The sequence below is a fragment of the Phymastichus coffea genome, unplaced genomic scaffold (genome assembly GCF_024137745.1).
Source record: "Phymastichus coffea isolate CEN01 unplaced genomic scaffold, Cenicafe_Pcof_1.1 PCOF00063, whole genome shotgun sequence".
NCBI lineage: Eukaryota > Metazoa > Arthropoda > Insecta > Hymenoptera > Eulophidae > Phymastichus > Phymastichus coffea.
In genome coordinates, this window is record NW_026706874.1 from 610,000 (window position 1) to 636,152 (window position 26,153).

General features: G+C 43.3%; 3 protein-coding genes across 3 annotated transcripts; 1 reads left to right on the plus strand and 2 right to left on the minus strand.

Moving 5' to 3' along the window:
* Positions 1-100: 100 nt before the first annotated feature.
* Positions 101-6,374, minus strand: LOC131667164 (uncharacterized). The gene is made up of 3 exons (XM_058940415.1): positions 6,309-6,374; positions 659-1,267; positions 101-577 (listed from the first exon to the last, which is right to left on the minus strand). The coding sequence occupies exons 1-3, from the start codon at positions 6,326-6,328 to the stop codon at positions 223-225; spliced, it is 984 nt and encodes a 327-aa protein (XP_058796398.1). The 5' UTR covers positions 6,329-6,374; the 3' UTR covers positions 101-222.
* Positions 6,375-14,889: 8,515 nt separating this feature from the next.
* LOC131667143 (E3 ubiquitin-protein ligase RING1) lies at positions 14,890-16,919 on the minus strand. The gene is made up of 4 exons (XM_058940379.1): positions 16,663-16,919; positions 15,880-16,300; positions 15,519-15,815; positions 14,890-15,421 (listed from the first exon to the last, which is right to left on the minus strand). The coding sequence occupies exons 1-4, from the start codon at positions 16,903-16,905 to the stop codon at positions 15,201-15,203; spliced, it is 1,182 nt and encodes a 393-aa protein (XP_058796362.1). The 5' UTR covers positions 16,906-16,919; the 3' UTR covers positions 14,890-15,200.
* A 1,316-nt stretch (positions 16,920-18,235) lies between these two features.
* Positions 18,236-25,524, plus strand: LOC131667090 (thioredoxin domain-containing protein 11). The gene is made up of 15 exons (XM_058940290.1): positions 18,236-18,429; positions 18,496-18,631; positions 18,736-18,818; positions 19,203-19,621; positions 19,695-19,905; positions 19,966-20,196; positions 20,275-20,478; positions 20,540-20,737; positions 20,870-21,044; positions 21,113-21,416; positions 21,487-21,787; positions 21,874-22,098; positions 22,165-22,358; positions 22,444-22,801; positions 23,328-25,524. Exons 4-15 carry the CDS (start codon positions 19,374-19,376, stop codon positions 23,454-23,456), a joined length of 2,778 nt encoding a protein of 925 aa, XP_058796273.1. The 5' UTR covers positions 18,236-18,429; positions 18,496-18,631; positions 18,736-18,818; positions 19,203-19,373; the 3' UTR covers positions 23,457-25,524.
* The last annotated feature ends 629 nt before the right edge of the window (positions 25,525-26,153 follow it).

Sequence of the window (26,153 nt, forward strand, 5' to 3'; positions counted from 1 at the left end):
AATTACTTTACCCTGTATGTGTAACTTTTTGCTTATGAATCGCGCCAACGAAAAAAATGCCCCCGTTTGATGAGACAAGGACGAGGCCACTCGTGCAAAATTGCGATGAATAACCAAAAAAAGAGGAGGAGGAGGAGGAGGAGGATGGGGAGGTGGAATTATCCACGAGCGGCGTCACCTCGTTCAAGAGTACAAAAAGGAAAAAAAGCAAGAGTCGTCCGCTTAAGGCATCAACGGATGATAGTAAGCAGGCTTCCTACTCTTCTCCATCACGTAGAAGGCTTTAGGCTTGCCGTTCCCGGAAAAGTGCTTGCTTATACTCGTCGAGGCAGACTTGCCGACAGGTGCGTAATAGTACGACACGCCGGCCGACTTCTTCTTGTGCTTCTTCGCCCGGTGGCTCGCCGCCGCCGCCGCCGCCGCCGCCGCCTCCAAGCGCCCGCCTTCCGGCAGGTTGTTCTGGTGCCAGTGATGATTTCGACGCTCGCCGTCGTCGAGCCGGTAGACCTTGTTGGGCGACGAGACGTTCTTCAGCGACAGAATTTTCATCTGCGTGGCAGTGTCGCTGTACTTGGTCCTGAAAGAGAATCGCGCGGGTCAGATTGGACGGTCCGCTCTTGCGAAACAGCAGTTAGGGGCGTCGGGAGCGCGGCGATACCTCGCTTCAAGCTTCTCCGGGTCGCTCAGCCACTTGTCGTTGTTCCTCGTCGGCTTCCGCTGGCTCTCGCCGACCAGCTGCTCCTGGGCCAGCTTCTTCAAGAAGCTCATCTTCTCCGCGACCTTCTGCCTCTCCCTGTCGGCCTCCAATTTCTTCCTGGCCTGCTCGATCTTCAGCAGCGCCATCTGCTTCCTCTTCTCGTTGATTTTCTTCACCAGAGGCAGATTCCAGTGGTAGATCTTGGCCGGCTTGCCGTTGTTCTTGAAGCCCGGGTCGGGATTCGCCACGGTCACGTTTTCCTTGTCCTTGTGTGGCTTCGAGAAGCTGTAGTACGGCGGACTCGCCGGTAGCTTCACCACGTAGACGTGGCTGTCGCGACCGCTGGCGCTGTGGCGCCTGCCGAAGGACGGCTGATGGACGCGCGCGGCGAAATTGCTCTCGCCGGGTGCCAGGCGCTTTCGATGGTGCCCCGAGGCGTCGGGATTCGGCAGCGGCACCAAGCCCAGTCGGTTCAATATGGCTGCGTTGCTCGTGCGCACCGTCTCGAAATCGTCGGACGGCTTCAGCGCCAGGGCCGCGCTCGTCAGCACCGTCGCCAGCAGGCTCAGTCTGAAAATCGACCGATCCGTCACTGTTATCGCCGAGGATCAATCGCGCTCGCTCGAGCGCCGAAAAGGGAGAGAGAAATGGAGAATCCACGGCACGCGCGGGGCGGCGTAACCTCGATGCGTATACCGTTTTATCGGCGCACGCGTATCCGTTATCGGAAGAACAGAAAAAAACAAGATAGGAGCCGATTATTATACGTCGTTATGATACGGGCTTACACGAGACAAGCGGACTCGGTCGAAGAAGAATCCTCTCGAACAGAGTTCCTTCGCGCGGCGCTGAGTTTGTTCACCTCTCTCCCTCCCTCTCGCTCTCTCTATGTGTGTATACCGGCAAACTGCACGAGCAAGAGAGATGCACGGATGTATCTTTTACGGCGCAGTCGCTGTATAACGCTAAGTGAAACTCTCGCATTTTAACCAACAGTCAATTCGAGACGAAGGAGAAGAATGACCATGTACGCGTGGTTTTAACAGCGGCTCTTTTATTGCCGCGAGCGCAGGTTGCGCGTATCGGTTTGGCGCGAGCGTGGATCTCGAGAGGTAATCTTCTTTGAATTTTCCGACTCGTCGGCCTCGCGCAATCGCAAAGACGGCGGATCGGTTGATATGTAGGTCGACGCGTTTTTTCCGCTGCGCGCGTCGCCACGCGCGAGCCAATCTTCAACGCGAGCACAACGAGCCGTGGCTAATTGTCGAAAGCCACAACGGCCGCGAGCACTGCGGGTGGAGGAGGCGACGGAATGCAGGCTGAAAAAGTGCGAGCCGCGCGAGATCGAACGGCCATTGCCGGGATGCGGCGATGTTTCGGGGCTCGCCAGCGCCGTTCCTCTCGGTGCGCGCAAAAACAATGAGCGCTGCTGCATCTACGGCGTCGCCGATCGACTATTGATGAGCCCCGCGCGAGCAAATCGCAATTGCAAAGCGACGCCGGCGATCCGACTTTCAAATCCGCGGTGCGCGCGGCAAGAAAAGCAACAGAGAGGAAAAGAAAAAGAGCGCGAAGGCAAGGGTCAGCCGGCGGATCGCGAGAGCGGCCGGCTCGTCGGATGAAGCGATTCCTCAAGCGCGACGAGGATTTCCCGCGCGGAGCCGAGCCCGCTCCGGGCCGCTCGCGTCTGAATCGGCCCGATCGATCGAGTGCGCGCGGCCTTTTTCTCTCTCTCTCTCTCTCTCTCTCTCTGCCGCGGACGGCTCGTCTACTTTCAGCTCTAGCGATCGCTAAATATGGCCGCGCGCGCGTCCGGCCCACGAGAGACGTACCAGCGGCTTCACATCCGATGTCCGACTTATATTCGCTCCATTCGCGGCGATCCTCGACTTTGTTTTTCTCGCGCGTGCCCGCTGCGTCCACGAGGCGAGCCGGCCGGGGCTGAAAAAGCGCGTTTTCCTAGCTGCTCGACCATTAAGGGCTTTAGAGTTGTCGCGAACGCGCGGCTCGCTTCTTTCGGAGGACAAGAAAAATATATAGGTGTATAAGGCCGCGAGGCCTCGTTAAAGGCTTCTGCACGCGGCCGAGTCGCGGCGGACGATTCGTCGGTTCGCTGGACTAGATCGACCAGCGCAATTCGCTGTCAACGCGGCAAGATACGTCCGATCGTTGCGCTGGGAGCATCGTCTGCCGGCAAATTGTCCAGCTGTCGTCGTAAAATCGTAATCGCCGCGCGGCGCTTCGAATTATGCGATTCCCAGCCGAGCGCCGACGGAGAGTCTGTCGCTCGCGCCTCGCATTCCACGTTCGGCGCTCGCCGATTCGGACGGAATGCGTGCCTATCGATTTCGCGAGGATTCCTCGAGTCGAGGCGTCGGCCGTTCGCGAAAAGAAGGCAGCGCGCGCTCGCCTCGGTTTCGTCAGGACGCCGCAACCCAGCAGCAAAAAGCGCACGACGAATCGCCGCGCGTTACGCAATCGCGATGACCGCCGACTGGCATTTCCTCAAAGGACGAGCGCGTCGTTGCGCGGCGTCGTCGTCGAGCTCGTTAAATTACCCCCGCGCGCGGCTACTGCAATAGCACGCCACGTTAGCGCTGGCTACTGTTCTGCGGTCGGCCGCAAAATACGTCCCGCGGCCACCTATACCCTCGTCCTCTCCTTTTCCGCGTTCGTACGACGCGCGCTGCCTCAGCCGGAAACTTCCCATGGGCGCTGCGCGTCGTCGTGCGGCTAGTTATCGCTAACCGGTTTCCCGCGTGTGTCGTCGTGACCAAACACAGGGAGGAATCGGTAACTGAATCCTAGACACGAGCGCGTACAAGCAAACAATGCGTGCGCGAGACGACGACGGGGGCGAGAGGAAGGCGAACGACCGAAAAAGAATTCGGAGGGCGCATGCGTTTTACGACGCTCGGCGCCTCCAAATTGCGCAACGACTTTTCATTCGGCGCGAGCAGAGGTGCTGCTGCTTCGCCTTGTACGGTTCCTACCGAGAGATCAGCCCGAAGTTGTAAGTCTTTTTCGAGCGGCATCAAAAAATAATAAAAAAAAAAAAAAAAAAAAAAAAACAAATCACAGCGTGAAATTTTTGCTCCTTAATTTTGCGACAACGCGCTTTGAAAATACGCGTCCGCGAATAACATTCGCTTAGCGACTCGTGTATTTTCGAGCAATTAACTCGGGCTGGCAATTAACGTGATCACTCGACGCAAGCTATTTACACAATTCATAACGCCGACTTTTTCTTTCGACGAAGAATCGCTAAATTAAGCTCGAAGCTGCAAACACGTCGTATAATTAGGATCAAGTTCCACGGCAGAGACGGCCGTGAGAAACTTTTGCGAGAAAATTGCCAGTCGAAATCCCAATAGCCAAGTGCAATAAGAGAGGAGAAAAAAAGGCAAGCAATTAATTGCGTAGAGGTCGTCATGTATAACGTATTCTCTGGTTACTCGCAGCCACGGAACAATGAGCAAGAAAAAGAGGCCGCGATCAACGCGAATTCCTTCCGAGGGAAGCCGCCGGGACTTTTCGCGAAACTCTTTTCGGCAGGAATGCAACTTTATGATACGTATAATCGCATTAAAAAAACGACGTCGCTTCGCGGAAATCGAGGCTTTCGGTCGAGATCACGACGACGAGGGCGCGAAGGGACTCTCTATCTCCCAAACAAAAAGAGTTGCACGGAATTTTTTCGGGGAAGTATTTTTGGCCTCTCGCGTTCGCTTCTGCGCGGACTCGAGGAGCAGCACTCGTTAAGGAATTGGCGACCCATTTCGATACTTTGACGTTCGCTATGACTTACTGCCCCCAGGCGATAAGTTCGTTGAAATAATTAGCTGCGTCGTGTAAAATCGCGAACACGCCCGTAGTTTTCACTTTTAACCAGGAAAAAGCATAACGACGCGTCTTAACGTGTCAGCACCCCAAATAATACACCTGTCGCGAAGAATCGCGCATACGGATACTCGTTAAGTCGTTTCCGATCTAGAAACCCCCTTTGGCTATGACTTGGTCGAACGCACATCAATATTTGCACTGGAGCGGACAGTGGAATTTACTTTTCCAAAATTACATACATCGAAGCAAAATTACCACCAAATCACCGGGGAACGATTTTTCTAAACAAATGAAAGCTCGGAAAATGAGTTTTTTTTTCGTTTGGAGTACAAGCGCGTCGAATAAAAATCAGTGTCGGCTCGAGCGCTTCCCTGACTTCGTCTTCCCACGATTTGCTCTGAAGCCCCGATAAAGTAGAATTTAACGCGCTTCAAGGATTCACTCTCCCTCGGCCAAATAGACTTTGTACGAGCTTCGGCTTTTAGCTCGCAAAGCCTGGAACAGAGAAGTTCGCCATTGTTTTTTCTTTGGTTCGCCTCGGAGCTTACTGCGCTTGTTTCGAGAGTCTGCGCGCTTCTCTTTCTCCTTTCGTTGACGCGACCGGAAAATACTCTTTAAATGGTTATTTTTTTCCTTTCCTCAATGGAAATGAAGCACCGCTGAAATAATGAAACTAACGCTAAAATTGAGAAGTTTGATTTTTTTAAAATATGATTTACTTCATAAACAAAGTATAAAAAATGTACTCGATCGAATAACATGGGAATGACGCCAGGACGAGCTCCAGAGTTTTGAATTTCGTTTGACGATGACCGATAGCCTGCAGTTTGGTCGTGCTCGAAGTAGTCGACACGAAGCACATTAGCGCCTCGATAAAAGTGAACTTCATGGAATCGGCGCAACGGCATAGATCGAGGCATAAAGCGACTGGCTACACCTAACGAGACACACTGACCCTTTCGGGCGGCGCGTATAATTCTCACGTGCCGCTTCACCCGTAATCTCCTTTTCGTTGCATAACGGTGCAAGGGTCCGCGCGCGCGCGCCCGAGAGAGAGAGAGAGAGAGAGATAATAGGCTGTTCTGTCCGCTCGCGGGAATTTCCCGTGTGTAAATACGGCGCCGCGCTCGAACGCACGCGGGCCGCCTTCGCGGTTCGATTTATATAGGCGAGACTCGCGTGTGACAATGTGCGTCCGAGATTTCGCGACGCACACGCGCGGCCTTACCGTTCGACGAACGGTACTCCTCGCTCGCCGCGCGCGCGCGCGCTCTAGTTTTTCGGGATGATCCCCCCGTGGTGGTGAGGCCTCTTCGTTTCCTCTCCGTTTCTCTCGCGTTCGTTAGCGCGCATCGGTATCTCTCGGCATCTCCGCGAGGACGCAAGGAAGTCCAAGTTGTCCTTTGGTGGCCGCCACTCGCCGGCGAAATAATCAATACCCGGGTCTACGCGACGGCAAACGGCGAAAAAAGAAACGAAAGCACCTCGGGCGGGCGCGTGCAGAGAGACCTTCGCGGGACAATTGCACTCCTCCACCCCCCCCCCCCCCCACCCCCCCTCCCGCGAGACGGATTGCCTATGAAGTGGTTACGCGGCTGTCCTTTGTGCGCGCGACGGCGGGTAGGGGGGCGGGCTGGCTCGACGAGGAGGCTTAATGAACTACGCTCCGAGCGATCGATCAAGGCGATTCGATATATATGCATATGGGACGAGAACGATCGCGAATGTGCCGCGCGTCGCTTCTATAAGAGGTATGCGCGCGACTCACCTGAGCGCACCACGAGCCATCACCGCTTGCTCACGCCTCTCGGCCAGGAGATATACCAAGCGTGCACGTCCGCGCGAGTGGAGCGCGCGTGAAAGACTGACTCGGGCCAGCTACTCCTCGCGAGGCTCGCGCTGTAAGCCCTTTAAGCCTTCTCTCGACGAGCAGAGAGGGGAACGTTGTATTCTCCCGTGCGTGCGAGTGTATAGAGTACGTCGCTCTCTCTCTCTCTCTCTCTCTCTCTCTTGTACGCGCTCTCGCCTATAACGTTTTAAAACGAGATCGAAGCGTCGCGGTGATTGCTGATCCTCGACGACGAGTCAACTGTCCAGTTTCGGCTGGATTAACGATTCCTAATGAAAAATTAGTAGACGGGAGTGGATGGGAAAAGAAGGCGAGTATTTCCGGTTCTGTACTTCGCGGAAAAATCAATAGCGGGAATAAAGTGTGCTGGACAACTTCAACATTTGCGACGGGCGCAGAAAGAACGGCTAAAATCAATATTTCTTTTTGTGCCTTTCCATTTTTGTCGTGCCGTGGAAAAAAATAAAGGACAAAAAATTAATTGCTGCGCGTTCAACGGAAAGGGAATCTTTGCGTGGTTTTCGACGAAAATAAAAAAAAAAGGCACTTGGTGGTTTCTTTTGCGATGGAATCCAAACTACATCGACAAAATAGTAAATGACATTTTTCAGGTACTGAGAATAAGTAGACAAGACAGTGAATAATATTGTGGGGCAAACATTTATTTTTGATATTTTAAGATGAAAATAATCCACTTGTACGAGTGGCGAGAGGACAAATCTGAAACGTGACACGTGGAATAAAGAATTTTGAAAGCATCCATTCGATATCCGACGCGGCTTAACGAATCGATTGTCATTGACAAAACGATAAACATTCGGAATTTATCTACGCAATTAGAACGAGCGACAAGGGTTGCCATTAAACCCATCGTAATTGTTTCGAAGTACTGCGGCTCGGTAGGGATCCAGTGGACCTTGTCATAAATCAAGGAGCAAATGGTTCCGTGTTTCAAAAAGAGGGGTGTCCTTGCCCCCGAGGAAAGCAAAAAAATAACGCGACTGCTGCCGGTCACGAAGCGAGAGGTAAGCGCACTCCAGAGCCCATGGGACTCTACTGCTTCCGTTTGGATCTCGGTTGATGACTCATCGCGCGATCCTGTCTGCGAGGAAACCGTACCAGTCGACGAGTATGGCTCGTAGGATCGAGGCCTTGGTCCACGGTGCCCGGTTTCCGCAGACACCAGACGACCATTTCAGCGAGGAACGCGAGGCTCGCGGACGCGTACCCGACGAGCAGCACGACGACCAAACTGCTCGCGATGTGGAACTCGCCCATCGCGTCCTCGGCGCGCGAGGGCCTGCTCGCGTCTTGCTGGCTGCCCCAAATCTTGGCCTCGACGATGATGCCGGACTCGGTTAGTCGCGACCACATGTCGTCGAACTTGTCGACGTAGGGCGACGCCCTTTCGAAGGCGAAGGCCACGGGCTCGGAATGAAAGTCCACATTGGCGATCTTCATCCTCGGCTCGCGATAGCGCGAGATGTCGTGCTGAGCGACTCTCTTGAGAACGATGCAAATCGCCGGATTGCCATTCTGATTCTGGTCGTAGCAGTCGGACATGCTACGCGTGAACCTCACGCGGTTTCTCAGCTTCTTCAGGTGGCTCTCGGCGTAGCCGTAGGTGTAGTCGTGGGCGTAAACCGACAGGCCGGAGTCGTCGATTTGCTCGATGGTGTCCAGCGGCAGCCTATCCCTGACGAGTCGGACGTTCACCAGGCTGGACAGCAGGTCCGCCGTGTACATCGCGTTCAGCGACACGACCGTGAGGAAGACGAGCTTCTGAGGCGGTTTGGCGGTGCGCAGATCGGAGGCGACACCAAGGAACAGTCGGACCACGTCGAAGGCCGTCCATTCGAGGGAGCCCAACTTGAAGGCCCGGACGAGAAGCTCGAAACAGACGATTATCGCGACGACGACGAAGAAGCTGACGACTAGGCTGCCAGCGTGGCTGAACTTGAGGTACGCGTAGGTTATAGGCACGACGAAGGCGATGCCCGAGGTCGAATACCACTGACTGAGCGGGAACTCGCAGCCGCCTAGGGATGTCACCACCATGGCGGATATCGGCATCATCGCGAGACTCTCGTCCTGCAAACATTCGTAAAACTTGGACTTGTTCGTCAGCTCGACGCGCTCGTTCAGCAACGTGGCGTTCATCCTTTGGGCGATCAGTTTGATGAATTTGTATTCGGGGCCGGTCAGGTCCTTCAGTCTCCCCGTAGCCGGGTCGACGTCGATCACGAAATACGGACGACACTCGCAGTACGGCAGTTTGAGCGGGTGTCCGTGGAGGTCGCGCAGCTTGTCGGGAAACAGCTTGGTCTCGGCGTCGAAGTCGCTCGCGGCGATTTCCCACCGCTTGAAGGGGTTGTAGTGGACGTGCTTGGCGGCGTCGCCGTCGCGAGCACACTGCAGAATGGAGAACTCGAGGAAGCGCCGAGACCAGGCGTGCTCGAACGCCCGCGCTCGGAACTCGTCGGACGAGTCGCCGAACAGGACGAGCAAGCTCTTCGGCCGCGAAGGCACCGGGGCGAGCCGCGCCGCGACCCGCAGAGCATCCCGCAGGCGCCCCAGTCGCGGCCGGTCTTGCAGAATCACGTACAGAACGCGGGCCGCTCTCGGGTTCTCGTGCACCCTGAGCGCCAGCGATCGGCGGCTCCGCGCGTCCGACCAGGCCACGCTCGCGGCGGGCAGCTCCCTGACCACGCGGCTCACGAACAGGCTTTGCGCTTTGCCAACGCGCTCGTTCGCGTCGCTGCGGAACATCGTCACCTGATAGGGGCTCAGCTCGTTCTTCACGGACCGCACGAACGAGTCCATCCACTTGTCGGCGACGATGGCTCCGCTCGAGAGGACAGTTAGCACGAGGAGCTGCCGGTAAACGTGCACTTTCGCACATTTTCCTCTTGTCACTTGGCTAGTCGATCGCCGCGGCTTCCAGGACGAAAAAATTCCCAACGACATAGCGAAAGGACCAATCTAAAAACCCACTTCCTGGAAGGTTGCCGGACGGACCGTTGGCGGCGAATCCACTCGAGCATGCGTTCGCCGATTGTCCTCTCCTTATTGTCCTCGCTTAATTTGACGTAAGCCGTCAACGCCTTCCCGAATCCAGTGAGTAATTGGACAGCGCTGTCATCGGTCGGTCGCTGCCTATGGCCCCATTGTCATTTCGGTCCTTGAATATTTTACCGAGTCCGACTCTGTTACGAGGTCGATTGCCGCTGCCGTTACTTTTCTCAAACTGTGCAAAAGCCACATCGGTCAAGTTGCAGAGTGCAGAAGCGACTCTTTATGGCACTCGGTCTTACCGAATCGTTCGCATATTTTTCCTCGTCGCGGAGTTGCTTAATTGAACGCGAGGCACAACACCGTCGAGTTCTGCAGTTTTGCAGTTTCTCGACGCAACGGACGGATCTGTCCATAAAATTTGATTGCCTTCGAGTGCCCTGTCCCGGGAGAAACACGAATAGAGTCGTAAACGTAATGAAGCCAAACCAAGCGAAGGAGAGTATCAAAACAAGAGAAAGCGCGTTTGCGCTCGCTGGATTCGTTGGATTCGGTGTGCCGCGTACGTTGTCCCGATACGAGCGCGCGAGCAGCTGTCTCGTGGCGTGGAATATCCTCGAGTGCGCGCGGGGCGTTCGCCTCTGTTCTCCGCGTGAGACTTGATCGCGCGAGACGATCGACGAGAAACCGCAGCGGGCGCCGTCCGAATTGGCGTCGCGAAGCAACTCCCTTGCCGGCTCGAATGAGAAACAAACAACGGCAACAATCTGAGCGTTCGATCGGTAGCTGTGAGCACCGAAGAGACCTCGTTCGTTCGCAAATTCTTCCGCTTCCGCTCCGTTAGTCCGCGACGATGTTTCATTACGCCGAACTCGTGCGCGCGTTTCTGGCTTCATCTCGTTTTCTATGGTTTTTTTCTTTGGCGCTAGTAATAATTGCATGTTCGCTGTTCTCGATGAAAACCTTCGTACCAAAAAGTCACTTTAATCGGTTCAAGAAAATTCACCATACTCTTGCTTAATGAATGTTCCACAACCACGTGAAATTTCTAAAGAGAAAAGAAGGTGGAATAATTAGAAAAACTTAACTTTTTATTTAACTTTGAATTAACTTTAGAACTTTTCTCCAGTTAAGCTAATTAATTATCGTAGTACACATTAATTTTTTGAATTTACTTGACTTCGAAATTCCTTGAGTAAGTACTTTGGCCCTTTTATCATAGCTTATTGCGGGTAAGCGTGATTTCTTGGAAAACTCTGATACAATCGTGATTTTAATTAGGATCGTACGCATGTTTACAGGTCAGTCGAGCTTCGGCGGCTGAAAGTTGTTCTATTCTGTCATCCGGGCTGGTATAGACTTCTTTGATAACGGGACCTCCACACTTAATTTTTCCGTAATCCGGTTGTACCTATTTTCTACGGGTTTCTGCTAATTTGAAAAGGCGCTGTTCCTCTATTTCGTATGCGCGTTTGACTCACTACCATATATCTGTGATCATTTATTTTTTCATTTTTTTTTCTGGGACTTTCAGTTAAAAAATAAAGAACAGAAAGGGGTACAGGATAATATTTAAAACACGTGCAAAAAAAATAAGAAATACTTTTTTAAGTAATTTACGTGCATTTGCTCGTCTTTGTTTTGTTTATTCGTGAGAATTCCTTTTCGAGAATGAAATACGTTGATCGTTGGTCACTGAAGATACGTTGAAAAACTTACGTGAAACTGTTGTCTCGATCAACACCCTCGACAGAAGCCAGCCAAAAATATCAGTCGTACCTCATTACAGACTCGTGCCTGAATGGGCATCATCCCCCGTCTGCTTTAATGTCAAAGGAAAACGGTCTGACGCGGGTGCGGAGCGCCAGCCGGTAAATCAATATCGAAAACCACCCTCGTCTCTCGGCTCCTTAGCGTAACGCGATATCGCAGCCGGCACGGCGAATTTTCGGAAGAGCTTTGTCGTCGCGCCCCCCGCGCGCAGCACGGCTTTCATTAGCGTAGCCAGGCGCAATTTCAAAAATAAAGCGGGGGAGACAGAAAGATAAGCTTCTCATCGCTGCTTGGGCGCGCCACGCTCAAGGCTGCATGGGGGGGGGGGGGGGTGTAAGAGGGCACACCCGCGGCGCTCGCGATTCACGAAGCGAGTCGTGCGACGGTCCTCGTCAAAGATCCGTCGTGCGGGACTCTGGCACCGATTTTCTTTTTTTTCGACAATCGTCGCTCGCTCGACAAGCGGGACAAAGTCGATCTCGGCGCGCGAAGGTGCAACGAACCCCGTCGCTCGCGCTTCTTTTCCTCGCGCGCCGACTGTCACGCGTAGAGAGGCCGCACGGAGATCTAAGTCTCGCCCCCTTTCGCGGTCGCGATTCCGAATGCCTTGCTCGATTCCATTTATGGGCTATTAACCGACTGCCTTGCCACGAGAGACGACTGGCTTTCCACGCGCGAATATAATAATGAGAGGCTGTCGTAGAGTTGTTCTTTTTTTCTTGCTGTAATTCCAAGTGCTTGTCACTGTGAGATGCTCGGGAAGGAGAAAATGTAAACTGGATTGAGGGTAATATAACGCCTGAGATTATTGTATAACGCTGCCCGGAATTTCGTAATTAATTCATGTACAAGGGAATATAATTTGACTAAGCAATGTTAAATGCGTACTGTGAAAAATGTAAGTTAACCAGAATACGATTATTTCTATTGACGTAAAAACAAAAATGTTTGCTTAACAAATTGTTATTCTCGGAACAAACACTCGTATAAATTAATAGATCAACAGACGTTAATCAAGTTCAAACTGTGTTTTCACCCGTACGAGCGCTAACATTGGACTAGAATTTCTTTTTGTTTGTTTGTTGCAACAGTTTACAAAAATAAAATGCTAACGTCATTAGCAGCTCTGGCAATGTCCACGTACAGTACTGTCGTCAGTTTTATAATTTTTTTATATCTGGCAAGTAAATCTCTCGAACATCGCAATTATTTTTGTCTACATTATCGACGTAAACATTAATTGTTAGCGTTTTAACAAAACTATAAGCCGCATAATGTTTTTTGTAAGTTGATAGAGTATTCAGCGGCATGAAATATTTGCTAACCGTAAAAATTGGCAACTGTCAATATAGCTGCAACGGCAAGTAAATAATAATTTTTTTTCATTGGAATACGTTTATAATCTAAATTAAACTCGCGATTGAACTTATGAAAAACCCAGATGAAATCTCGAACAGCGTCGCAATAGCAATAATGAAAAAAGAAACATATAATGGAAGTTAAGATAAAGGAAAATGTAAGTGTGGCAATAATTTGCATAACTACAGTCGGATACCCCCCGTTTGCGTTTCGATAACAAAGCGGCAAACAACTTCAATCTTGGCTCGGTCGGCCGCATCGCAGTCACTCGCAGAAAAGCACCATTAAATTCAACTTGCATATTCGATTCTCCACGCCGCCTTTAAGGATATTTCAATTAGCTTCTCCCCGACGCGCACGAGCACGCGGACGCGAATAAAGCCTCGGGTGCGTGTTATTTTCGTTGCCGCGGCCAATTTAGTGCCCCCTCCCCCTTCCCACCTCGCCGTTTTGCATTTCCTTAATCTCGCTCTCGATCGGCTTTTCTCTTTTTTTCGTTCACTTCCGACGGCCGCGCCGATATACTTTTCCGTTACGTGCTTACGAAAATATGCAAATGGATTTATCTTTTCGCCGAGGATATTTTGAAATTACATCGTTTTGCCAGGTGAAATTCGGATAATTGTTAGTCAATAACTGAAATGTAGATTGTGATAAAAGTAGAGGACAATAATTAACGTAATAACCACGCAACGTAAAGATCAAAAGTATGGACTTCGATCCATTTAGATACCGTCTTGTTTTGTTAATTCATAAGTACATTTTGAAGAAAAAAAACAATCGGACATTAGTAACTAAGTATATATTTTCATCTTATTAAATATACACTCACCTAATGTATCGGATGAAATAATTTCGGGTGATCGCTGAAGTGAATATTGTTTAATGATCTTGCGTGTAATGACTTCATGGAAAATAACAAAATATTTAAGATAGATAAGGTATGATGAAATAACAGTAAAAGTTAGAGTAGTACATCAAAATTAGTTTAATTTTATTTAATAATAAAAATAAATTTCAATGATTACTCTGCTACTGAAAAAGTATAAATATGAAAAATTTTTCACTCGAGATAATGATTCATGAATAAAAATAAAATATGATTATTAAAACATTAAAGATGTTGATGCATAAACTATCTTAGAAATAATGCTACAAAACTTGGTATATTTTGTAAAGAACAAAAGAGAACTTAAAATTAATTTACAATTACGCTAAAAGAAATTGTACAATTAAATAAACTTAACATCTACTAATAGGAAAACATAAATACAATGTGACAAAAACAATTATCACAAGGAAAAAAACCGTATCTTTTAAAAGTCAATCTATTTAAGTCATTTATATTTTTGCAAGGATAACGATAGGAGAAAAAATCGAAAAATCACAATATGACGAAAGATACGAAGAAATTGTAACAGTAGGCAGGCTAGAGTATATTTATCAAAAGGTTGCAAAAATTACAAAGAAATAGCTAGATATAGGTGCAGAAATCTAGAAAAGGTAAATAAGTATTAGGATACTGAGGAGAATAGGTTATGCAACTTATGCGGGAAAGGATTAAGAACATTCAAACGTGTGTGCGAAGAAACTAGGTAATAGAAAGCAGACTTGCGAAGTATAATAACAAATTGTAAACAATTAGAAAAAATATGGGAAGGAAAAATCAACGACGAAATAAGTAAATGGATAAGAAAAAGAGAAAGAGAAAAGTTAAGGATCAAAGAAAAAAAATTTGAAACAAATAAATAAATTAGAAATTAAAGGGAAAACAAAAGCCGAACACGTCGAAACACTACTTATAAAATCGGTAAAATTATGTAAAGCACGTAAAGTAAGAAATATTTACAATGCAAGGAGTGTAGATTTAGACAAAGAATAATGTAAAGGTGAAAAGGCAATGATGCACAAATGTAAATAAGTAAAAATATTATTTAAATGAATGGTAAGTAAAACGAAAATGAGAAATCGTAACCAGAAATGAATTAGATGAATTTTGTTAAAAAGGCTAAATTGTAATTTTAAGTTGTAGAAATTATGGATAATGTAAGAATTGCAATAACGACGCTGCATTCATACAAAAAATATAAAATAAAGATAAGAACTATAAATTTATTGTAAATTAAATGGAAAAATGTAAAAAGTATAAGTAATTAGGACAAAATAAAAAAAATATGAGATAAATATGTGATATAAATATAAATGTGAGATAGTTCTAATACTTTAGATTTAAGAAAAATGTAAATAATTTATAAACCAAGTCCATTTCTAGGTCATGTAAGGCTGAACTTAATAAATAAATAAATAAATAAATAAATATATCTAAATAATAAATACGAAAATGTATAGCTTTAATAGTTTTAATTCACTAATACTCATAAACAAAAAAAAAAAATAAATACACAAACATAATTTTTATGTTGCAAATTATTCTTAAATATCATTTTAATACTTTCAAAACTAAGTAAACAAATCAGGAACCAACAAAGATAATAATTGAATCAAAATAAGTTTGTCACATAAACTTAATTACAGTACGACTATTACAAAATCAATCAAGTGTTATTTTTTACTTTTTAAGGCCCTCTTTTGTTGTGCCAGGACTTTGACAGTCGTAATTTTTGCAAAATGTTTTTAATCATTAGCTTGAAATACTCAAGCTTTTCCCTAAGTCTTTTTCCACGAATAGTACATCTCTAAGGGCCGATTCACTCTCCAAAATTTGTCATTCACTTGACGAAGCGTCTGTGAGCCGCTTAAAACAACGAGTTGACCAGGCGTTGGAGCAATATAAATGCAAAAGTTTAGTAGCCTGTCAGACTCGGATAGTAATTCTGTGTCCAAGTCCAGCGTCAGTCTCATTGCCAAATATTTACTCAAATGGTCCACTACAATGTAAAGTATGTAATTAATTTTTAATCTATTCTATTTTAATAATTATATTATTAGGTTATTGTCTAAGTTATTGAAACAAATAAGCATTACCTGTACAGTTTGCTGTTGTCTTAATATATCTAATACTATTTTCTTTAAGAGCCTTAATTAGAGAATTATCTCCAGCCATTTCTGTAGGATGAGGTTTGAAAACTAATTCTATCTCGTTTAACATTAAAGGTTCGCTAGAACCTTCTCCCTCTGTATCAACCATAGAATCATTGCCACCTGTTTCAGCCTCTGCACTAGACGAATCATTTTCAGAGTTTTGTAAACTTTTATGTCTCTTAGATGGTTTTGGATTTGATGGTACTGGTGATGGAGTTGTCGAGTTTCTTGATGTTGCAGCTGTTAAAGTAAGCATTTAATTAAAATCGTAAAGTAATGCTTATCATGTAAATTTATTGCTTACCAGAAGCTGCTGGACTAATTGAAGGCTGTGGTACACCGTTTGTCGCACCATTACTGGACTGTCCAATTGCACTTTGGGAGGAGTCACTTTGATTTGCTGCAGAAACTACTGGATTTGGAGTAGTTGGGGCACTGACATTTGGTGTATTATTGTACGATACTGAATTATTAGGATTTTCAGGTTCATTGGCATTCTTTCTTGAACGCTGCGGCCTATTTTGACTTTGAAGCTTGATCCCTTCTGTGATTGAATTGACAAGAGCTGCTTGAGAATGGGAATTGTTCAATTTTGCCAAAACACGTTCCTGGTGAGCCTCATATTCATCTCTACTAGGATAAATTTTAGAGATCAGCAAGTCAAAATTTGGATCTGGTCTTAAGGAACGTTTTGACACTAATTTCTTTCTGCACGTTGGACATTCCTGTAAATTTCATTTAGAATTAAATAGAAATCAACCGGAAGTTTCAAATTTTTAAATAATAACTAATAATAATTATAATTAATAACTAATTTTAAACAAAATTTTTCGTGTTATTTATTTAAAAAATTTTACATTTTATTTGGCAATAATTATCTATGACTGATGTTAAAAATAATTTGGATTAGCTAACTATAAAGAATTAAGTAGAGTAGTATAAACAAACGTGACTATCGCAATCATTCACCAAGCTAACCTCAAAATTCACCAACAGTTTACAGCATCCTCCCTAGCAAAAGCTCTGCTTCCTTTAATCGACAATCAAAAACATCAACAAAAATAAACTAGCAAACGTGTCGACCAACCTTATTACCACTTCTAAGTGCAGTAATGATACAATCGGAACAGAAGCGGTGAAGGCACTCCTTCGTGGTCATCGTTTTCTTGAGCATGTCCAAGCAAATAGGACACATGAGCTCGCTGTGTAAACTTCTGGGGCTTACGGCGATTTCTGTGTTGTCAGTTATCGCCTCCTGGGGTGTACGATGCATCTCGTACAACGATAATTCCCATGTTTTATTTGGTCCAACCTGCTCAGTCGACGCCATGTTGATGGACTGCCTGTCTGTTCGCGGCGACTGGCGAGGCTTCTTCAAAGATGCGTGCGCAAATAGAGGTACTTTTACACTAGTTACAATGTTTTCTTTATGTTCTATTTTGTTTATTTTTGTTGGGTTTTCTTACTATATTATAAGTCTTGTTTTACTAAATTAAAAAATTGTTCTTCTGGATTAAATATTTACTATAATTACAAAAAACAAACTCGAGTTGAAAGAATGAAGGCAATAAAAGAACAAAATAAATATTTAGCAGAAGAAATCAAAGTTTCTATAGAAATATGCTTGAAAGCTATGAACATTTGTTTTCTATTTCGTTGACAATTTTATTAAACTAATTGAATAAATTTTCAGCTTGTAACCGCGGGGTGTACGAGGATTATACATGTATCTAGGTAGCAATATGTAAGTATTGCTACCTAGCAAATCGTTCACACGAGCTTTCATGCTTGTATTATTAAAATTTGATTATGTTACCATTATGTAACATACTCAAAAATATCTAATCGCAAATCTATCGACTCAAAATCCTGTTTAAGCAAGTCAATGCTTATATTCTCAATGATGAAGTAATTTGTAATCCCCTGCTCAAACCAAGATATTCATTTAAGTTATCAATGAAAATTTTTTTATCATAATCATGACATCTATTAATTCCAGTTAATTTTATTTTTACTTTACTGTTATTTAGAATAATATCTCGCAGCTGATAGCATCTAACAAATCAACACGCTCATAGGCGACGAATTAAGTCTATATCATTATTAGTGATTTTCAATATGTCTTTGAAAACAAAAGTCTGATTATTTATGGATATTTCCAGTTTTGATTATCGTATCCACATCAAGTCTTGTACTTTGTAAATGCAATTCCCCGGATTTCTCGTACCATATAACTAGTCGTTGGTAGCAAATTGGTAAGGTGTAAGTTTTGATATTAGATTAGTATTTTCTTTTATTTCTTTCATTTTTCGTATACAGTTCATCGTTCATAGAATCTGCCTGTTATTTTATTCATAATATGCGTGTATTTATTTATTTAATTTTTAGGAAAAATCGATTATTGAGTAGAAAATTTCTGAAAATTTCATGCAAATTTTTATATAAAATATAAAATTTATACACTACACTTGTATAAGATTTGTACTAAATTTGTACAAGTTTTGCTCTCAGTTTTTTGTAAAAAACATGTAAAAATTTGTACGAATTTTGTATGAGTATTGCACAAGGTTTGTAGAAATTTTGTATATATATTATCTAAATTTCGTATATATATTCTATACATTTATATATTTATTTTCAGTGGGGATTCCCTTTGATTTTCCGTGCGTAGTTCCTGATGGTAGTTGGAAGGTTTGCGCGTGTAGTGCTTCTTGACCTTGTTTGATAGACTTTCGTCGATATTATTACACTGTCTTTTGTGTATTCGTAAAAACATCAAAATGCTGTTAAATTCATTTTTGTCAGGATTCAGGTGGCTTGTGGCCGCTTGGAATAGGTTAGAATTGTCCGACAGGTATGGGTTTGCGATTTTATATTTATAATTATGAATGAAAAAATATGATATTAATAATTTAAGTAGATGAAGAAAAAGGAAATGACAATGAAAAATATAAGAAAGAAATGAATAATCGCCTGGTCAGTTAAGAGCGTAGTGTTCCATCAATTGCCCAACATTACCTCCATGACTTCACCTTCGCAACTCTATGCATGTATATGTATGTAGCACCAATCAGCTGTTCATATGGCCGCTTTTTGTCTCTATATATACCCGGTTGATCGGCTGCTTTGCTGACTTTTAACAAATTAAATTAAATTATAGATACACTCTCAAGATTAGTAACCGCTTTTCACGAAAAAGAGAAGACATAATCAACCTCTACATAATTTAGGAATAATTTAGGAGTGAGTATTAAAAAATGAATAAGATCGTTGTTATTCAGATGACACGTGTGTAAATGTGTTTGGCAATAGTCAATGGTAATACTTGAGCGTATGGTAATTATTGTTATTCGTTAAAAGCAGTACAGCCGTGATTATATGAATTGTTATAAAGTATCATTAATTCTTCAATCATTTGATAAATTATGGTTCATAAATTGTGAAAATGTTGGATATATGTGTTTGATGTTTGAATAATGAATGAGACAAATCAATATCATCTATAGATATACTTACATATTTTGCGCTATATTTTGGGTATAATTTCCCTGATAGTAAAATAGTTACTAGTACATTTGCAAGGTCAAAAATGTTTCTGCTATTATTTAAATTTTATTATTTTTGCAGGCTGCAAATGTTGCAATACAACAAGCATAGGTGACATTTTTAGTTTGGAAACAATTGTGTAATTGTGTTTAAATGCTCACAAAGTAAAATCACATTGCCAAGCATTGATGGACTTTCGATGAGCATAAAAGAGTATACATTAAGTGCGCTTGGAGTCTCTGTTGGCAGATAATGTCCAGCGAGGAGAGCTGTGACCAGGATAAGCCAGTAGATACACCAAGAGATGCAGAAGAATCAGAACAACAAAGCAAACCTACCCAGATACAAAAGAGATCAAATGAAAATACAGAGACTAAAGGGAACGGCAAAGGTAGACCTAATCTGAAGGAGAAGTTAATGAGTAAGATGTTTGCTTACACCAGGGATATAATATGTTTCTTTCTTGGAGTAGTGAGTGCTTTTGCAGTACTGCATAATGCGTAAGTCATCGATACTATTATATTTTATTGATTGTCAATAATGTTAGCAATGTAATGTTATAATACGATTTAGGCCACCAAGAATCTCAAAGCCACCTGTGGCAAGACCAATGTTTAATGAAAGTTCTCTAGTTTTAGACTTTTATAAGGGACATTTAAGTGCTCTAGTTGACAGAGTGACAGAGTCTGATTTTAGTTTTGTCATGTACTATGCTCCATGGGATGCAGAGAGTCAAGCATTGACAGAAGAGTTTGAAAGTGTTGCTCGATATTACCATAATCAGGTGAAAGATTAGTTAAAAATATTTAATTTGTATTTATTTTGAATTTTGGTGGTTTGTTAGGTATTTTTTGCTGCAATAAATTGCTGGCACCCAGGCTCAGAGTGCAGAGCTCGATATGGCAAGATTCAGAATTATCCAGTATTAATGGTTTATCCCTCGAAAGAGTCTGGAGTTCAATATAAAGGTATCAAAAGTGCACCTTACATGATACGCTTTCTCCATGATTTTATGAATCCCATTAAAAGGGTTATTCACGATTATGAATTGCTGAATATTTTAAAGTCGTACGATGTAAGTGGAATTATTTTTCGACAATTTACATGAGCGCAAATGAATTTTTTGTATAAGTAACAGATTTCGAATTTTCAGGCAGTGATGATTGGATACTTTCAATTTACGGGATTACGAATTAGTCCGGGCTACAATGAATTCTATCGAGCCGCCCTTAGGACCTTCGAGAAAGAACCGAATGGCGAGGTGGCATTTGTCGCAATAACAAATCCCAATACTGCGAAGGATCACGGCATCGTTGACTTTCCTTCCGGTAGTTTACTTATGTGGAATGAAACTATGGTAATTTTGATTTAAAAAACCTGAATAGCACTTTTACTAATTAAAAAATAAAAATGTATAGTTCTATCCGAACGATAGAGCGTGGAATGCTGAAAATATAGCAGGCTGGATCAGCAGTGTCGTTCATCGAGTTGTCACTTGGTTGCAACCTCCAGGTAGTAAATCGTCGACTCTAGCATCTTATCTCTGGGATGGACCTGTGCTGTTCCTCTTCACTCCCCGTAACCCATTGCATTTTGAGAATGAAAATTACAATCTGGTAAAACTTGATCTTAATGCATCAATTAAATTAATAAAATAATAAAATATAAAAAATATTAATAACAATAAACTATATAATAGTCTCGAAATCGAAATACACGCGTAAATATACGATGTGTGCAAATTTTAGTTGAAAGAAGTGGCATTACAATACTACGACTGTTCCGGGAATCCACAGATTCAGAATTTAGTGTCACTGTTGAGTCAAAGTCGAGCGGAGGCTGCGTTGAAAGCTTTCGAGAAGCGCGAATGGTGTGCCAGTATTCTCGAGGAGGAAAAATCTCGCCATTCACATCCCCTCCACGGTTAGTTGACCCTACGAGCATAGTTTTTGATGATTGCGATCGGGACTAATAGACACGCACCTCATTAGAGTTTACATTAGCTGGTCTGAATCAACCGCGACAGCAACGCTGGTCGAATGCCGCAGCAAAATGTTGCTCGGGCACACCGACGAACAAGTGCGTGTCGTGCACGCGAGTTCGCGACAACGATAACAACGACAATCGGGGTAGCGTCGACGAGCAGTTTGCGCAAGTGTGCGCTGCTCCGGGTATGACTGCTTGCCATGGAAGAGATGTTTTTAGTATGCCCCTGAGTCTCGAACATTTGGCCTTTGTGGATAAGCGGAGGAATAGCGACGCTGACATACAACAGGACAGTTGCTCTGCTGAAAGGTCAGTCATCTATTCACATTGTAGCGAGATATTATTTAAATTTCCATTGCGATTTCGATCGAAATTTCAGTTGCGATATGCCCGGTAAACAAAACGACGAGATGGATCCACAATCGAGTGTCAACGTAAAAAAATCGTATGATCGTGAGGAATGCCGGTGTTTCCTCGCGGGTTACAGTTACCAGCGGCCTATTTACCCTCGCGACAGCGAGTCCGTCGAGCTCGAGCTCACCGAGCTTATCTGTCAAGTTAATAAGACTCTCGCGCTCGTCACTATCGACAGTCTGCAGTATTTTCACTTTGCCGAGGGCCTTGGCATCGATATCACTAGGAATCGCGATAAAACAGTTGCTGTGATCATCGATCCAGCGGTAAGGGACCACCTCTCTTAATAATGATCATGACACGACGTTTCGGCGTGAATCTCTTGACATGTATTTATCCGATGACCTTACAGGACGAGAGTCAATACGTGATGGAAGAGATTTATGGCAGGAATGCTTTGGTGCGTTTCATTAACAACTTTACGAGCGGCTATCTCAGAAGGGCGATGCGCTCTAGCAGTCCGCGACGATTTGTACGATCCTTCGAGAGCAAGTGTAAGGCTGACGATGACTCGAGGATTTGCGTGCCTGAACTTTCGAGCGACAATTTTTTGAAGACCGTTCTCAATCCTCATAAGGTACAACTATACATTTATTCGTTTTATTGCTGGCAAAAATCATTGACATTTAACTGCTGTTCACAGGATGTCGTTGTAATGTATCATTCGCCGTACTGTGCATTTTGCAGTGCCGTAGCTTACGTTTACTTGACGGTGGCCCACTATCTTTCTAAAATGGACCATTTGGAATTTGTGCGCATCGACGGCGACAACAATGATTTGCCTTGGGAGTACACCATGAATCGTTATCCGTCTATTCTGTTTTTCCCAGCCAAGAGGTAAGCGTTTTCGAAAAAGCGATACACATGAAGTTTTCTCGAATCACGCAAAGTTTTAAATGTTTTTTCTTCTCCGTTGTCACAGGAAAGAAGACAGCACACTTTTTCCGACCAACCTTCAAATCACCGTGGGCAACCTACTTAGCTTCATCTTAGCAAATTGCAATGAAGAATCCCACTTGGAAGCATTAATTAATATATGCGCGATAGGAGCTGGTGGTTCGGCGGAAAGCTGCTTGTCGCGTACTCGCTGGTTCTGCCTCGATATTCTCGAGGCTCTTCTGCGAGATTTTCGTAAATTAAGAAGATTTAGAGCCGACAAGGAAAGCACTAAACGACTGTTGGATAGTCGTAGAAGGATATTATTACTGAGATTGAAGATCGTAAGGGAGGCGCATTTATTGCTTGGAACAAGTAGTAATTTGGCCAAGGAAAAACTTAAGGTTCGTTATTTGTTCAATGCGTCATTTATTGTTGAGAGTTAAGCATTGATGATAGTAAAATTGAATTAACAATTTGGGATGAACAGTGCTACATCTTCATGATTTTAAAGAGACCAGGTATTTTTGACTACCTATCAGACGAATTTTTCAAATTTTGCATTGATGTTCATTATTATTTCGTGAAAGTGATAACAATCAGTACGTAAAATTATTCAGCCATAATTCAGACTTAATAGCTTATTATACATTACATAAAATTTCATATATAATAATATTTTTAAACTGGAAAGATTTTGTTTTCAACATTGAGTTTTACTTATGGACGTAAATGATTACGTAGTGCCACTTGTTTTTGCGTCCAGTGAAATAAATCGATTATTCTTTTAAACTGATTGAATAACCTTGATCAAGATCAGTTTTTTTCGTAGAATTGAAATAAATCAGACCTTTTCTTCGATTAGTGGACCGTATTTTTTTAGCCAATCGAGGCGATACTAAAATTCATGTTTTTTTTGTTTGTCCACAGGTGCGGACATTAAGAAAGAAATTCAAGCGTTTCTATGCGAAGCTGGCGAATCTCGAGGATGAGCGAGATAAACAGTACTCGATGAGATATAGTAATAAAGAGGCGACAGCCATGGAACTAAACTCGTGATATCGGCATTTCCTTTCTATATATCGGAGCCGAAAAATTTAACTGGTTCCATGTTGTTGTTATTGTTGATTTATTAACATTTTATCTCGAGACTGTTACAAGTACTATATCTTACAGCTTTCAAGTACTTTCGGAAATGCCAAAGTAAATGTTATGCTCGGCGAAATCCCGGGAGAGAATGAAAGAAAATAAGTTTGGCAGTAATAAAATACATTTAAGTTAGCAGATATCCAAGAAAACTTTATTATTTTTTTAATGATAAAAATGTTTTGCATAAACAGGGTCGTAAAGAATCGCATTCGTATACTGCGTCTGTCGAGAAATCATTAAGCCGTCGGTGAGAGCCCGTGGGCTTTTATACGTTCGCGCGTTCTAATTTTGTTGTTGTTCAAGTTACGTTAGTTGCGCAAAAAAAAAGAGAAGAAAGATTATACGTTTATGTACGATACCGTAGAATCCTAATAAACATTCAGCCGTCTAAAAAATTGATATAGTGATGAAGTTCGAACATAAACAATAGAACGAATCTACTTAAACGGCAAAAAAAGTTTAACCCCGATAGCTATGCCCCGTTATATTACTGCGCTTAAGGTTTTATATAATTTTGAGTTGATAGTCATTCCCTGTTAAATTAGCACGTTACACTAATTAATAGAAATGAAGAGAAATGTTGTTTACAAATCGCACGATGGATTATATTTCATGTTCGTTTGTTGATAATTCCAAAGCAGAACGAAGAATGAATTTGTGATTGAAAGTCATGAAATTATCCTATTCCAATGGCTTTGTCAAGTGACAACTATAGATTATTCCTCGCAAGAAAATCATGATAACACGACCGGTCGGAAATGTATTCTACGGATGACGCATATGTATCTGCGCGCCAGTTACAACGGCAAACCTAAAGGAATTAGTAATCAATAATCGCTCGTCTTTGATACGATTATATGAGAATCAGAGAAGGCAAAGGAGCAAATAGAAAAGAAAAAGTCGCAAAACTATCTTTATAGTCGTTGGTATTCTCCATTAGTCATCGCGTTGGTAATATCTCTGTCTCTCTCGCGATGGCTTATCGAATGAGAGAGCGCGTACGTTCATTATTCCCCACACGACAGCTCCTCGCACGAGTGTGCGTCCGAGTATACGTTATCGAGGAATCGGCGAGGATAGAATGAAATCATCGAAAGAGTTACGCGCGTCGCAATATCTAATCCTCCCACGCGCGAGTTGGGCATTATACGCGCGGCCGGCCGCGATTAGTCACTTTTTCCCACACGTCCTAGCAGCGGTCTGATAACTCGTCGCGCGCGCTGCGTCTACAATGCGTGGGTGTGGCTTGACTATTTCTGGATAGGAGAGCCGCTCGAGCTGCCCGACGCGGTCGTTATGATATGGTGGGCTTTCGGTAGATACAGCAGATTGATCGTTCGCTTCATTCATATATACATATATTCGCGTGCCGAAAGATAAACTCTTGTACTAATTGCCTTTGATAATAATACTTTTTTTTATCAATTCGTGACTCAAACTTTTAACTCCAAGGACACGCGAGACATTTATAAGCGCGCCTTGGGTAAATAGAAATCATTATATTTTACCGCTCACTGCATGCTGCTGAGTTATCCGATATGGTCATCTTGACGTTTTAAACGAGTATCGAATGTCGGTCGGTTCATTGTTTTGATTTCTGTTTAAATACCACAAGGCCAATAACACAGATGTTTTTCCCAAATAGTGAGCTACTAGTTGTAATATTATGAAGAAAATGGTTAAAAAACAATTAAACGACAATCTATAAAAGCTTTCGCGTAACGTTGATAGACGTGCACGCAGATGGCTGATTTTATTTTTATGATTTACAAATTCCGATACATGTAATAGTTTATTGAATGTTCTATGATTTGCCGCCAAGATCAACTTGTCGCTGGTACTATTATTTTTGGAATATTTTGATAACAGATATTTTTAATAAGGATCCAGATCGATTATATAAAGTATTTTTGTGCAATGTATCCAGCGCAATGCGACAGTATGTTGTAAAGTAGCGTTTGAAAATATTTTTATTAATAAAAACCTAATTCAAAGTATAAAACTGTGTGTAGTTTCTTTAAATACATCAGCGAATAAATTCATTTTTTTTAATATTTTATCGACCAGTATTTTCAGTTTTGATTGTTATACGATTATCCTTTTATTTTCTTATGATCCTCTTATAACACGGAGAACTTGTAATTTTTATATTACATCTTTTATGTTATTTTTGAAGCTTTTTAATGAATTTTCAACTTAGAACTTGGGATGATAAAAACTTAAAACTTCATTGATAACAGTTTTAAATCATGAACGAGTATCAACGTAACTACTGCTTTATTTATCAACAAATAATATCGTCGGTTATATCAAATCGTGGAAATATTTAACGCATACTGAATTTTCTCATTTTCAATCTCGCCAGTAAAAATGTTGATTTATATTCGTGCATTAAAATAAATGATTAAAAAGATGAACAAGATGAGAGCTACACATTACTAATAACTTAAATTCGTTATATCTCATAAAAGTATCGCAATATACAAGTACATAGTAAATTTTCTTCCTTTCGAATTCGTATCGATACAAATAATTTTCCACATTCAGAACAGAAGACGTTAGACGATTCATCGCGCGAACTGTCCATTACAGGTTGTGCGAATAAAC

Coding starts and splice junctions, on each gene's coding strand:
- LOC131667164 (XM_058940415.1), bottom strand. CDS start 6,328: ATGGCTCGTGGTGCGCTCAG. Junction 1,268..6,308: donor ATGGCTCGTGGTGCGCTCAG/GTGAGTCGCGCG, acceptor GTCGATTTTCAG/ACTGAGCCTGCTGGCGACGG. Junction 578..658: donor CCGGAGAAGCTTGAAGCGAG/GTATCGCCGCGC, acceptor ATTCTCTTTCAG/GACCAAGTACAGCGACACTG.
- LOC131667143 (XM_058940379.1), bottom strand. CDS start 16,905: ATGGCGTCGACTGAGCAGGTTGGACCAAATAAAACATGGGAATTATCG. Junction 15,816..15,879: donor AATTAGTCCAGCAGCTTCTG/GTAAGCAATAAA, acceptor TTACTTTAACAG/CTGCAACATCAAGAAACTCG. Junction 15,422..15,518: donor GACAACAGCAAACTGTACAG/GTAATGCTTATT, acceptor TTTACATTGTAG/TGGACCATTTGAGTAAATAT.
- LOC131667090 (XM_058940290.1), top strand. CDS start 19,374: ATGTCCAGCGAGGAGAGCTGTGACCAGGATAAGCCAGTAGATACACCA. Junction 21,417..21,486: donor GACAGTTGCTCTGCTGAAAG/GTCAGTCATCTA, acceptor TCGAAATTTCAG/TTGCGATATGCCCGGTAAAC. Junction 22,359..22,443: donor CTGTTTTTCCCAGCCAAGAG/GTAAGCGTTTTC, acceptor CCGTTGTCACAG/GAAAGAAGACAGCACACTTT.